This window comes from Rhea pennata, chromosome 24, assembly GCF_028389875.1.
Source record: "Rhea pennata isolate bPtePen1 chromosome 24, bPtePen1.pri, whole genome shotgun sequence".
NCBI classification, from domain to species: Eukaryota; Metazoa; Chordata; class Aves; order Rheiformes; family Rheidae; genus Rhea; species Rhea pennata.
In genome coordinates, this window is record NC_084686.1 from 4,354,410 (window position 1) to 4,367,839 (window position 13,430).

General features: G+C 44.9%; 1 protein-coding gene across 1 annotated transcript in view; it reads left to right on the forward strand.

Moving 5' to 3' along the window:
* Positions 1-3,475: 3,475 nt before the first annotated feature.
* The window catches only part of UBASH3B (ubiquitin associated and SH3 domain containing B), a 78,830-nt gene continuing 68,875 nt past the window's right edge, over positions 3,476-13,430 (forward strand). Inside the window, exon 1 of the mRNA XM_062594539.1 lies at positions 3,476-3,698. Within this exon, the coding sequence (XP_062450523.1) occupies positions 3,538-3,698 (161 nt within the window). The 5' untranslated portion in view covers positions 3,476-3,537. The remainder of the gene's footprint in view (positions 3,699-13,430) is intronic.

Consider the following 13,430-nt stretch of genomic DNA (forward strand, 5'->3'; position numbering starts at 1 on the left):
GAATAAGGACTTTCTGAAAGCATCTGACCCCTTTTCTTAGGAGGGAAATTATACAGGAGGAAAGCAAAACCTCTGCTCTGTTTCCTGCTGTTGTGCTGTTTATTTCACAATATTTCCATTGGTAGCAAGTGAAAACTTTGCATGTGAACACAAGGAGGTAATGTCACACTGAAAAGATGGGCAACCTTGTCTCCAGTTCCTCAGGAGCCTCACATCTTCTTATTGAAGTGTCTAACAAAACTCCCACACCATGACCAGGGAGGCACTTCTAACAGCCCCCCCCCCCCCAAATGACTCTGTTGTATTTTTCCACCTTCGAAGGAAGTGATATAAATAATCGTCTTTGAATGCATTTTCCTGGAGGTAAGAGGATAATACTTGAGCTTCACTGAGGAGCACAGTAAAAGAATATGGACAATATGTATAAGCCTGTTTCTGCAGGAACTTACACTACATGCCTAGCTTTATGCACCAGGAAGCTGTTGCGCTGAAGTCAGGAAAATGATTAGCAGTACTAAGTTAGGCACACACATAAATTTACAGGATCAGGCCAGCAGAGGAAAGGTCACGCGGAAAGAAAAGGAAGGAGTTTGGGTGAAAATGCAATAGCATTTTAAAATAATCTTCATATCACAGGTTTCATGTAGGCACCAGCCTTTCACCTATTTCAATTTCTTCATTAAAAATATTGACAATTTGGGGGATACACCATTTTCAGTTTGCCTTTTTAATTTGCTTTCCACTTTCCTCTGCTTTCCTTTTTCCTGTTTGATCACTAAGACAGCTTTCATTTTCAGCTTTCCATCACACACACAAAAAAAAAAAAGTGGGAGGAAGCATTATTTCAAGGAACATTTAATTGTCGAAAAAGAAAAGGCTGCTTCCCAATGAAATGATTTTCACAAAGAGAAATGCAGCCAGATAAGATGCAGAGGCACTGGCTGAAGCTACAAGACACGAGGTGGTTCTCCCAGCAGAACTGAACAAAGCTTTCAAGCCAGGTATGCAGCAAGTTTAACTGATGGACTACGAATTGTATACTCAGTTAGCCTAGATGTATAAACATTCTATTTTTGTTCCTTCTTGTTTATTCTAACAACTCTGATGTTTCTAGTAGAGTTAGTTGTAGCAATTCATCTTCAAGTCCAACCAACAAAACAGGTAACTTCTATAATGCAGATTTTTTAAACTGATTATATGAAACTGTAGCAGCTAGGAAAGGGATTCTAATCTGAGCAAAGTCTCTGGAAACTACTTCCATAACAAATTACATTTTTATTGTTATTTCCTGATTGCGTAATACAGCTGGAGCCAAGAAAACGTGCATAAGTGAAGCCTATCAGGTCAAGCTACGACACAACAGTCTTTGCAGATTTCTGTTGGCTGCTGACTGCTGTACATTGATCATATTCTCCTGGAAATTGCCTGCTGTTTTCATTTGGGAGGTAGGAGCGTGGGTTAATGTTAATCTGGGCTGTTAATCTGCCCCTTTTGCAGATGTGGAAAGCAGAACTTTTTTGTATTTTGTACTGCACCTAGCAGTGGGCTGTGGGTCCATGACTACCACTTCTGGTGGTTCTGACAATATTCATTTTAATGCAGGTATTGTTTTTGATAATCCTAAACCACATTCCTTCATTAAAATGCAATAGATTGGCTGGCTGACCCTGATCTCACAGTTGCAAAATGCCTAACACGGCTGAAAACCATGACTAAAGTCTCCTTGGTTTCACTCACTGACTTTAATGAAGTTCTTGTCGATTAATAGCAGGGGTAAGCTAAAGAATCTGTGCCTCAGAAACATCAAAGGAGTTAAAAATGACTTCAAAAATGAACAAGTAGCGCTTTGTGTAATGTCCTCCTTGAGCTTTAATTTTCATGGTGCTTGTTGGTTCAGCCAGTGCGAGGATGACTTACTGGCCTGTTGTCACTGCGGGAACACAGGCTCCAGTGTAACACGCCTGTGCTGACTGCAGCATGTGGACGTTTCTCATCGTGCCTTTGGATAAAGGGGCAGAAAATAAACAGTCAGGCACCAGCCCACACTGGCAGAGAAGGAGAATAAGCGGACAGTCGGGGGGGGGGGGGGATTTTTTTTGTCTCTTGCTTCATTGATACAACAAATTAGCTGTTTGTTGTCCTAAAGCTAATATTATAAATTGTATTATTCTCATAATATGTATTATTCTCATTGCCAACTACTAAAAAAGTCCTGTGCTTCCCTTCCCCAACAAAAACATAACCTATTATTTTTTAAAATAAATACCTCTTAATTGCCAGAGTTATGGTTTCCTTCTGCTCTCTACCACACTGTGAGCTGGGTCTGCTGAGAGATCAGTAATGGTATCTGCTTGTCTTTAAAAGAGAAGGGTAAAATGGGGAGGCTGTTGGGAGTGTGTGTAGTGGAGGAGGGAAGAAGGGGAAGCTAGAAAACAGAAGAAAAAGGAGAGACAGGAGAGGAAGGAGATGTCTCGCCTGCAGAGCACGGGCATGAGCCCCTTGGTTCACACCCCAAGCATACCAAACTGAAATACGAACTGAAACACAACTGCGAAGAAAGGAGCAATACTTGTTCCTCCCACTCTACCAGAACGTGCAGCTTTTTCGGGGGGGGGGGGGGAAGGAAGGAAGGATGTAGGAGGAAGAGGGGAGCAGGGAAGAGGAGCAGCGCTCTGTGTCCCAGCAGGCCTTAAACAGGGAAGGGCAGCCCCTACCCAGAAACAGGAACGCCTTCAGCCCATATGTTCCATGTGGCGGCCCGGAGAGGGTTGAGAAGGATGGAGAAACAGAAGGTGAAACATCAAGGCACAAGTTTTGGAGAACATCTCTTCCACAACTAAGCAGATCTGTTTTAACCATGCCTGAAAGCTTCACCGAGCTGAGGCTCCTGAAGCCCAGCTGTTCTGTATAGGGCTCTCCACCTCTTCCCAGCGCTTTGTCTGGCGCCGTGGCACAGTTAGGTCCGTAGCGTGCAGAGCTTTTCCTCCCAAAATCAAAGCAATTATTTGGGTTTTTTGGGGGGGGGAGGGGGCGGGGGAGATTGCTGCTGTCATTTTCAGTAAGCCTAATTTCTCCTATCGCCCCAGCAGTGGCCTTGCTCGGAGCGGAGCCCACGCCGGGTCGGGGGGTCCCCCCCGCTGCGGCGCCCCGCGCACGGGGTGGGGGGCAGCGGAGGGCGCGGGCGCTGCGGGCTGCGGCCGGGCTTGGCCGGGGCCGGGCGGCAGCGGCGCCGCGGGGGGCAGCGCCGCGCCTGGCTGCGGCTTTAAGAGCGGGGGCGGGCGGTGCGCGGAGCCGCGGCGCGGGCGGCTCCTTCCCCGCCGCTCCATTGAGAAATCGCTGGCGGCTGCATGAGCCGCGCCGGGCGCGCACGTGCGGCCGCCGGGGCCGGGGCCGGGGCCGGGGCTGGGGCCGGGGCCGGGGCGGGCGGCGCTCCGTGAGCGGCGCGGCGCGGAGGAGGGCGCAGCCGTGCGCGGCCGCCGGCGGGGCGCTCGGCGCTGCGGGTGTGCATGGCCGTGTGCGCGCGGCCATGGCTGCGTGATGGCCCAGCGCGGCCAGCCCGCACCGCTCGCCATGGCTGCCAAAGAGGAGCTCTACAGCAAAGTCATCCCCCGGCGGAACCGGCAGCACCGCGCTGGCACCATCAAACATGGCTCGTCGCTGGAGATCCTGCTGTCAATGGGCTTCCCGAAAGCCAGGGCGTAAGTGGCGACGCGGGCCGCTCCTCGCCGACGGCCCCTTCCCCCTGGCTCTCCCCCCTTCCCTTTTCCAGCGGCAGGAGGGACGTGCGCCTTGTGCTGTGCCGCTCCATCCCGCGGCGAGCGCCGGCCCCGGGGAGCGAGGGATGCGCGCAAGGGGCGGCCCGGGGAGCGCGGGGATGCGCGGCCCGGGGAGCGTGGGGATGCGCGGCCGGAGCGGCCCGGGGAGCGCGGGGATGCGCGGCCGGAAAGGGCCGCGGAGCGGGGACATGCGGGGCATACGCGGCCGGGGCGGGCCGGGCAGCGCGGGACGCTGCGCGGGCCCAGGGAGCGCTGGCGGGGCGGCAGGTGCGGTGCCGGGCGGGCCCCGCGCTGCTGGAGCAGCCCCCTGCACGGCGCGGAGGCAGCGCTGCCGAGTCCGGGCTCCTCGCTCTGATGCAGCCGCGGAGGGAATTTTTTTACACCCTGAGGTGAAATCAGAGCCCGTTATTTCTACGCCGTCTTGTGAAAATGAGCAGTCCTTGCCGCGACTGCCTTCACTATTCAGTCACCCAGGACGTTTTCTTTAATCCACATGCAAGTCAAGAAAACAGGAACAGAGCACTTTAAAAAAAGAAATCAGTAGTCCAATGTGGTAGGCTTCTCTTGCCCAATTTAGCAATGCCCTGGTGTAATCTCCCAGCATGTGCTATGCTTAAAATTAATTAGGCAGGCACCTAATGATAACTTAATAATGACTCCCCCAGTTCTGTTTTAAACATAGTGACTCCTGAAGTGGGACTGTGTGCTTTAGGATGTAAATGAAACCAGCAGGGATTTGGATGATTCCTTGATCTGCTTAAGTTTTTCCTTTTGTTGCTGATACCAGTCAGAATTCTGTACTTACGAAGAAAATTGCACTGAGATACAGCTGAAAAACCACAAAGACATACACATGCAGTTTAAGGACAAATGCTATCTATGGATTCATGACACTGCCATGGCTTTGTTAGCACATACACAAAATCCAATGTGCATTTTCCATTATCCTACCTATACTCTTTATGTCTGTCAGTGATCTGTAGTCACCTATAGAAATCAAGATGATGCCTCCAAACAAAGATAGTAAGAGATCTGTGACTTCATGCTCCAATTTTGTGTGGAAAAGCAGATAGGAGGAAAAATGCTGTGATATTATGAATGAAACTAGTTACTACCTTTACAACAGTGCCATCAAGGCTGACAGTCAGCCCTGGTCTCCTCGTATTAGATGAGGGGCTGGGTAGATATGGGGCATATTCTTGTCAAGGCAAATGCTAGCACTTGACAAAAATGAAATCAGAGCTTCAGTGTAAAAGCTTGGGAAGGTTAAACACAGAAAGCAAGCCAGAAAAAAAAGAGCAAAATATTCCCAACTGCAAAGAGTACTTATTGCAAATATAACCGGACAGCAGGGCAAAACCTGTCATAGACTAAACTTAAGATACTGTGATGTAAACCTGTTTGATAATTCAGCTTTCTACAGGGAGGGGGACCACTTTTCCTTTGTGGGGTATCTCTGGGTGCACTATTTCGGCCTGTGTGAAATACTGCAAATAAATCATCATTAAAATACAAATAAAAAGCAAAACAGAGATAAAACCAAACAACAAAGTGCTGCCATGCTGGCATCAGTGTGCAATGGAATGATACACAGGCTCAGAAGCACGAGAGACACAGCAAAAGGATAATTTCCCACAGGTCATTGCTTCCCCAAAGCTGCCTTTTAACTCACAACATACTACTCGGCAAGTAGGAATTAGAGGAGGCTGAGATTACTGAAGTTACCAAGGTAAAACATGCCATGCCTCGCAAGGACATGGTTGAGAGTACAATATCCTCATTCTTAGGCCTAAAAGCCTTTTGAGTTTACCTACAGTCCTCCCACCGCCCTTTTCTGCCAAAAGCCACAGTTACCAACTGGAGACAGAGAATTCAGCTAAGCAGGGGACTGTGGATGACTGCAGATCCTGCGTACAAATACAAGTCAGGCTGATACTTGGAAGTGGTGACCATCTGTTTTGATGGCTTATGCAGAACAAAGCTCTGAGTTGTCAGACTAGTCTATCAGGCAAGTCACAAAATGCCATCACTGCTGGCATTAGTGGGCCTTCTGGCTTCGTGTTAGAGCCAGGGGAACGTAGTGCTGCTGAAGCTGGGCTAACACACACAGGAGCAACCTGAAGGTACCAAGAGAGCTGTTTTCAGATGGCACCTGTGCTTCTGGTGTTGAGGCTGTACTGAGGTACCGGGGAGTATCCACATGGCCTAACTTCCAGCTTCTGATTCGGCTCCAGAAAATGTGTGTACCTCACACTCCTAGCAATGGACAGGTCACGTTTTATCACTCAAGAAAGAACACACTGATTATTTGGTAATTCTTTTCCATGCTTACAGTTTGTAGCAGCAATAAAAGCTCAAGTGGCCAGCATGACCCTGGGTTTGCAATGCTGACAAGGGCTTAAGAGTCTTGTGTTAGTTTTATTTTCCCAGTTCTGTGTTACTTTTGCCAAGTTATTTCACTCTCTCTGCTGTTTCTTCTTTATCAAACAAAGCTTATCCTCAATGTAGTCTAAGTTGACTGTGAAATATTTTGGACAGCCCTTTAACTATTTGACAACGGTTTGTCAAGATACAGTCCTGGCTGATATCTAGCCATTTCCACCCTATGCATGCTAAAATAGTCAGAGGTGGAAAGCTAAATATGATTTCCGAGTATTATTAGATAGTAAGTATAGACTGGTTCAGTTAAAGGTTTCAGTGTGGCTCATCCAATTTTCCGCCAAGAGACAACGTCATAGACTTTTAAGCTTCAAGTGTCTTAGTGCTAAACTTCCATAGATCTCTTGTTCAAATCAGGACATTATTAAATAAGCTTTTATTTGCCCATTTATTGGGGGATGCAGAAAAAGGAGTCTATCAGAGAAGGACATGATCCGTCCCTCCTGTGCTAAAATAATTTGAGAGCAAGTATTGAAATTAATGGTGCTCCACTGAGGTAAATGTCATGAGCAACAGGACTGGACCCAGGAAGTTCTCCCCACTGCCCACTGAAGTCCTTTTCCGCACAGATAAAAGAGCAGTTGTGTGATGTGTTCCGGGCCAGACTTCTCTCTTATCTCTGTTTTCCTCCTCCACAGCAATAGTTGCAATTCAGTGGGGCTACTGTAAGGTACATAGTGATGCAGCAATGACACAAGCTACCTTTGGATGCATTTACCTTTGAACAGATGTTGCTCAAACTGCTGCAGTATGTGAGCATTTAAAATTACTACTGTGAAGAGCTTCTTTTTTTTTTTGTCAGCACAGAATCATTACTTACTATTTTGTAATTATCCCATTATATTACGTACTGTCTAGCCACAAAGGAGGAGACTGTCCCTATCCCAAGTTGCTTCTGACTTAAATCAGGAAGGAAGGCAAAGGTAATGTTATGATTCCCATTCTGCAATTTGGGCACTGAGACAAGCCTTTTGCCCAGCGTCACACAGAAGTCTAAGTGGATCGCCAGTGTCTCAAGACCTTAAGCACAAGAACAAGCTTCCTCTAGAACAAAAACTCACACCATTGTCCATTCCAGTTGTCCTGAAATATTGTATCTCACCTTCTTGTAATGGATCTTCTCCCAGTGCTTGCATCCACAGATCTATCAGACTGCCGGCACCTCTCATCCTTGTGTGATAATCCTGTTAACAAGTGTTCCTGATAGTCTTCCTGAGAGTGAATACAAGGGGAAGCACAATGTAATTTGCAGGCTGTTGAAACCACAGGGGATCGTTTAAACTATTATTCATGTACAAATAATTTAAAAATCTATGCATAATATGCATCTCTGTAATGCTGAACATCAGAAAATTTAGTGGTGGATTGTTAGTCTTTTCAGGATGAAAAATAGCCTTTGACCAAACATAAATTATTGGAACTAATACAGGGATAAGTGACTAAAATCCTCTAGCCTGCATGGTGCAGAAACCAGAATGGCACTAGAATCTGAGAGTTCAGTGATTGTCAGTTTTGAAGTTTCATGTCAGAATTGAAACTCCTCCAAAACATTCTCAAAAACAGCAAGTTAAAATTTTAGTATGAGTAGAAACTTTGCATTCTTCATTTTAATGCTGGATGTGTACATATGTGCCTGAATATGTACACATAAAAAGTTTTAAATGTTACTTGTGTTTCTGTGTACAATTCTGAGTTCAGCCCCCAGCACCACAGTACTGTTTCAGGAGAGATCTGTACCTAGAAGTTAAAAGTCTCTGGCCCTTGTCATTACTCAAGTTGGCAAAAATGATAAACCGATAAACAGAGCACACAAATTATAGGCATCATGCTTTTTTGGTTGCCATCCTCTGTGTGACAAGCATAAGAGATAAGCACTGTTCTTCACACAGGTGGCAAAGCTTTCCAAAGCTGTGCTCATGTTCCTTCCCATAACCTCAGCCTGAAAAAGGGGGGCTGCCTTCTACAGACAGGTCTGTTGCAGAGGTTCAGTGTATGCGGTGCTCCGTGGTGGGTCTGCTGGTGCTAAATGCAGTTGCACACACTTCACCCTCGTGAAAAGGGGGTAGCCAGGAACATCGTGCAGTTTACAGTGAATCAACTTCACCACTTCCCCTATGCTACACATTTCCTTCCTCTCTCCCACAAAAGATCACCTGGATCTAACTCAGCATTCGTGGGCTTGAAGAGGAGTCGATTTACAAAGCTGTATTACATTTTCCCTGGACCTAAGTAGAACCAAGATGGTTTGATTTTGATTTTGTTTCTCCATAAAAATGAGAATTTATGACAGTTTCATTATTCGCAAAGAAAAGAAGCTCAGATTCAGTTTACAAACAGTAAAATTTCCTCTTCTGTTTTGAAAATGTTTTCTAGACTGCTAAAACATATTTTGCCTAGTAACAGACTTAGCAACATAGCAGTATTTCAGTACAGAAAGGCTGTGAAATCTCATCTCTCCAGGGTTTGAGCTAGATTTGGGAGAATATCGCAAGGGGAAAAAAGTGCTACAGATAATCCTCAGATTTTGAAGTAATTTCTGTTCCTTCACAGCCTTGCCTTCAGGGGTGTTACTTTTCAGTAAATACTGTTGACTGAATTCATCCCCCTATAAAGGCCTAGCCCAGCATGTAGTGATCATTTAAGTTCCCCTTAAAAGCCCAAGCTTGAAAAAGCTTTTCATAATGCACAGTGACTTGTGTTGGCCTGGGATATGGAGGGAAATTCCAGCCCCAGTGAAGAAGTAAATGGATGCAATAGTTTACAAAAGCAGTTTTGACGGGTATGTTGAAAGTGAATTTCCAAGTCTGCAATACTACTGGAGGAAATCTTAAGCTACTGAATAGAAAACTCTGGCGATGTAGCTGCAAGGGCTTAGGATAAAATCTTGCCCTGATGCTCGCTCTGTGTTTATCATTCAGGACAGTAGATTTCAGTCCTGGATAGAGCCACTGGACTATCCAGTAGAGAAACTGTCCAGTCGAAAAGCTTCCATTTCCAGTACTGCGTATCAGCCATTAGACAAGTGGACATTTCTAAATAGGACTTTTGTAGGAATCATTTGTGACCTGTTGATGACTCGGGCAGATCTGCTTTTCCTGCTGTGACCATCCCTTTTTAAGTGCTTGTTTAATGCTTCTGTGAGAAGTTCTGAGACACACAATTATTTGCCTACGCCAGGGTTTAACGGATGAGATTCTGTGTTGCAACTTGAGCAACAGTTTGAGCAATTAACTGGTCTAGTTCATGTACTGCAATTCCTAGGTTCAGCGCAGAGGCCTCTGAACAATTTTGTACATCTGTGCTGGAAGGGATCCAACAGGTCTGTACTGCGCAGTGCAACACGGATACTGCAATTGAGTTAGCAGCTGCCAGGAAGGTACACTGGAGAAAGGCTGGAGAAAACGTACATTTGGGACTGAGTCCCATGGTTGCTCTGCGTATGGATTTTACTTCATTAGCTTTACTGCAGATTTCTGCCGTGAGACTAAGAGATTATTACTTCTGTATTCAGACTGCTAAGTGCCAGCAGTTCCATTGCATTTGGGATGGGGGAGATTGCTATCAAAGACAGTTCCTTATTTTAAAGAGCCAAACCAACAAAACATAGAGGGCTCTTTATTCACACTGTATAGCCTGGAAACTAAGGCACAGAGAAGCTTGTATATATATATATATATATGTATATACACATACATCTAATCTGTATTTAGGCTGGTACTTGCACCTAGGTCTGTAGAGTTTCAATCCATTAGCTTAATCACAAGACTTAGATATCTGATATAAGAATAACATCTATTTCCATGACATTGTATAAAGTTTTCAGAATGAGAGAGCCTTTCTCTTATTAGAGGCTGAAGAAGTCAGTTCTCTGATAAGATCACAGTCTGAAACGATAGCAGCAGCAGTAACGCTCTGTATTACCTCAGTGATTTGGGTACCATACACATAACTGACATCAATCATATCTCTTCTGGCAGCTGGGAAAAGTGAAACAGATATTCAGGTCTGACACTGACAAAGAAAATGCTTCTGCCATAAATATCAAGAAAACTTTTAAGAACAAAACATCCTTCTGCGGACACTGCTTACAGTGGAGCCAAGGTCAGTGAGTCTCTGCAATGCTCGCTGCATAAGTGCTCGTTGCTCAGAAAGCAAGCTTCCACGTTTTCAGGAAAAAAAAACGTCATAGTGCGTTCATGCATGGTACTTTACTGGAATGTCGCATTCAAATATGTGAATAGCATCACCATATGCAATGAGTTCTTGTTCAGTGGCAAGTCAGCCAGAATACAGCAGTCTCTGGGTTTCTGAGCTGTACTTTTAGGGCTATCTAACTTTTGCAAATACTGTAAGAAGAGTTAGCAACTTTTCCGGTGTCTTCGTTCATTTTGGTATACAAAAGACATAGCTGTAACGGAACATTTGCTTGTACTTCTGTCTCTCTTGATTTGTCTTGGAGCAAAGGACCTGAATTTGATCCCACTGTCTACACTAGGGAGTAAAGCAGCTTCAAAAAGTGTAACCCAGATCCTGCGTGGCATCATTAGAGCCTGAAAATTCACTTGTGCCTTCCCTCCATCAGCAGTGAGAAACTCATAGAGTTAGTAATGTCATCCTTAGCACGCAATTCCCCTTCAGGCAGAATGTCAGTTATCAGTGACACAGAGATACCAATGTTACCTTTTCCTCTTCTGCCCCTTTTTCTCTTTCACTGCACTGACCTGGACCTGTATACTGCATTTTGTATATGGGAATATCCCTGATTTTACTATCTGGAGCCAGTATAAATTCACCAATGAGATTCTTACGACAAAGACTAACTAACTCATGCTTTTGGATACCAAGCATGGACCATTTGAAAGGAGCCTTGTTTGCAGAAAATGCTGATCATTCTTCCCGCTTGGAGGCTTGGTGACAGCAGCAGTGGGTTGGTCTGTTTCTGCAGAATTCTGCAGTGCTTCCTTATAAAGCCATCTGGGAGGTTACGCTTAGATTACTTCTGCCACTTTGCAATAGCCCATGCTCGAAGGGTGCTGACAGCGCTTGGGACTTACTGAATACCTAGAAGCTGGGGGGAACGCTACCCTTTGAAAGACCATGAGCAAAAGTTTCAAAAATTCTTTGCTACCTTTAAATGCCAAGTCCTAGGCCTACTGGCTCCTGATGAGACTTGGGTTTTAAGTCATCTTTGAAAGTGAATCTTAGACTCCTAAGTCTTATACACACTTGAAAATGTTGCCCTAGGTTTTAACTGGCACGCATAGTGGATTCGCAGCATGTACTCTGCAATTGCGAAAAGAATAGAGACATCCATGTGTGTACTGCACCAGTCTAATTATCCTCAACAAGCAGAGTCATCAAAAGAGCTGTAGTTCAGCAGCTGACAGCATTTTGGATTCCATCAGCAAGACTCATTGCAGGCTTTGTGCATTACAATGGTGTGCACCACGGCATCTGTGTCTTACTCACCCGCTATATAAACAAACCTGAAAAGAATAGGCCTTGGCTTGGCTTGGCTTTATCCTATCCCCCCCCCCATATCCTACACTACCCATTCATGCACAAAGACTGAATCTAGAGAGCAGTGCAGAGCAGAGGGGGAAAACCAGCAGCAGGAGATACTTTGATGGGTTGAGAGAATTGCTCAAGTCATCACAACAAAACAGCTGAGAACCCACCTGAACAGTGGTTTAGGTATCTTGAACCTCTTGTCTATGTTCATAAGACAGGTGCTGCCCTATCAAATCCATTCTTCCAGTATTTCTCTTCAGCTTTTGACAAGCCTCAGCTGGAAAAGGCAATTTTAAAGGAATCTCCCAAATATCCAGAACTCACGATATGCAGCCAGGATATGCTGATCTCACATAGCTAGCGGGGCAGACACCTCTCCTCTGTTCCCTGTGAAGCTTTAGCCTTCCCTCTTTTAGAAGGATTCCCAAAAGAATAAAGATCAGTAAGCAGAGCAGAGTTGCGTGTCTGTATATGACAATTTCCTGACAGGTTTTTCAGGACCTGACTTTCACCCATCAGGCAGCAGTGTAAGATTTAAACAGAAAGAAAGCAAATATAAACAGGAAGCTGGAACGAGTGACAGGAGATGTGTTTGTTTTCCCCAGACTCCAAATTCAAGTCCCTAGGACTGAAGCTTCCTATCAGCACCAGTATGAACACCTTGCAGGCCAGTCCCTGTCATTAGGAGATTAGCATGAAAATGCTAGCAAAAGGTTATATACGTTGCTGAGCAAACAGCAGACCAGAGTAAATGTTGAAATATGTCTTCTGTGCTAGAAATGCAGGGGCATACTCAAAGATATGTAACTGTGATAAACACATTGGCCTTTAATAGTTTGACATTGAAAAAGGTTTTAGCCGTATTCCACTCACACCTCTTCCCTCGCTGCTATTATCAAAAGCAAGGCAAGTGCCATTTCTTCCTTTCACGTCTTATTAGCTAGGCACTGCAGTTCATGATAATTCAAAATTAATCATTCGTGGATAGTGACTGTTAAATAATTGCGAGAGTAGAGGTTGGTGTGTTTTAGAAAGATTTTTCATCTCCTGATTTCTAAAAGTGAATATTTTCTTTAATGAATCTAATGAAATACAGCAAGTTCTTAAACTACAGAAATTTCATTAATGGCCTGATTCAGCAAAGCACTTGAACACATGGTTCTCTTGAATATCTGCGATCAAGATGCTCTCTACATTTCTACAGCTTAGGAAGGGATATGTTAAGTGACATCGGAAATACCTGAAATATATACATTGGTGCTGTTATATTTCTGAGCTACTCTTTATTTTATTGAGGGTTGTTGAATCTGTTTCATGCAGATTTTAAGCCCTGGGTTTGTGCTGACATAAAACACTAGTATTGTTTTATCCTTGTATGACACTAGAGAATAGGGACCTGATTTTTATGGACTGCAATCCTATTGTGTTAGAGGCTGTACAAACAGAAAAGGAAAACATGATCCCTGCTCCAAAGAGCTGCCCATCTAAATATGAGTCAGAAAGAGCAAGTATCTCTAGGGAGGGATATAGGGAGAGGCCACATAGGAAAGCCGTCAATACCATCTCCAGCTGACAGGCAGTGATTTCAGCATTCTCCCCAAAATCTTTTATTGCTGATCATTACCCATAGTTACAGTGAATTAGAATGATGGGTGAAATTCACTGTTGTATAAGAACAAAACTGTTAAGAACAGCTACTTTGAA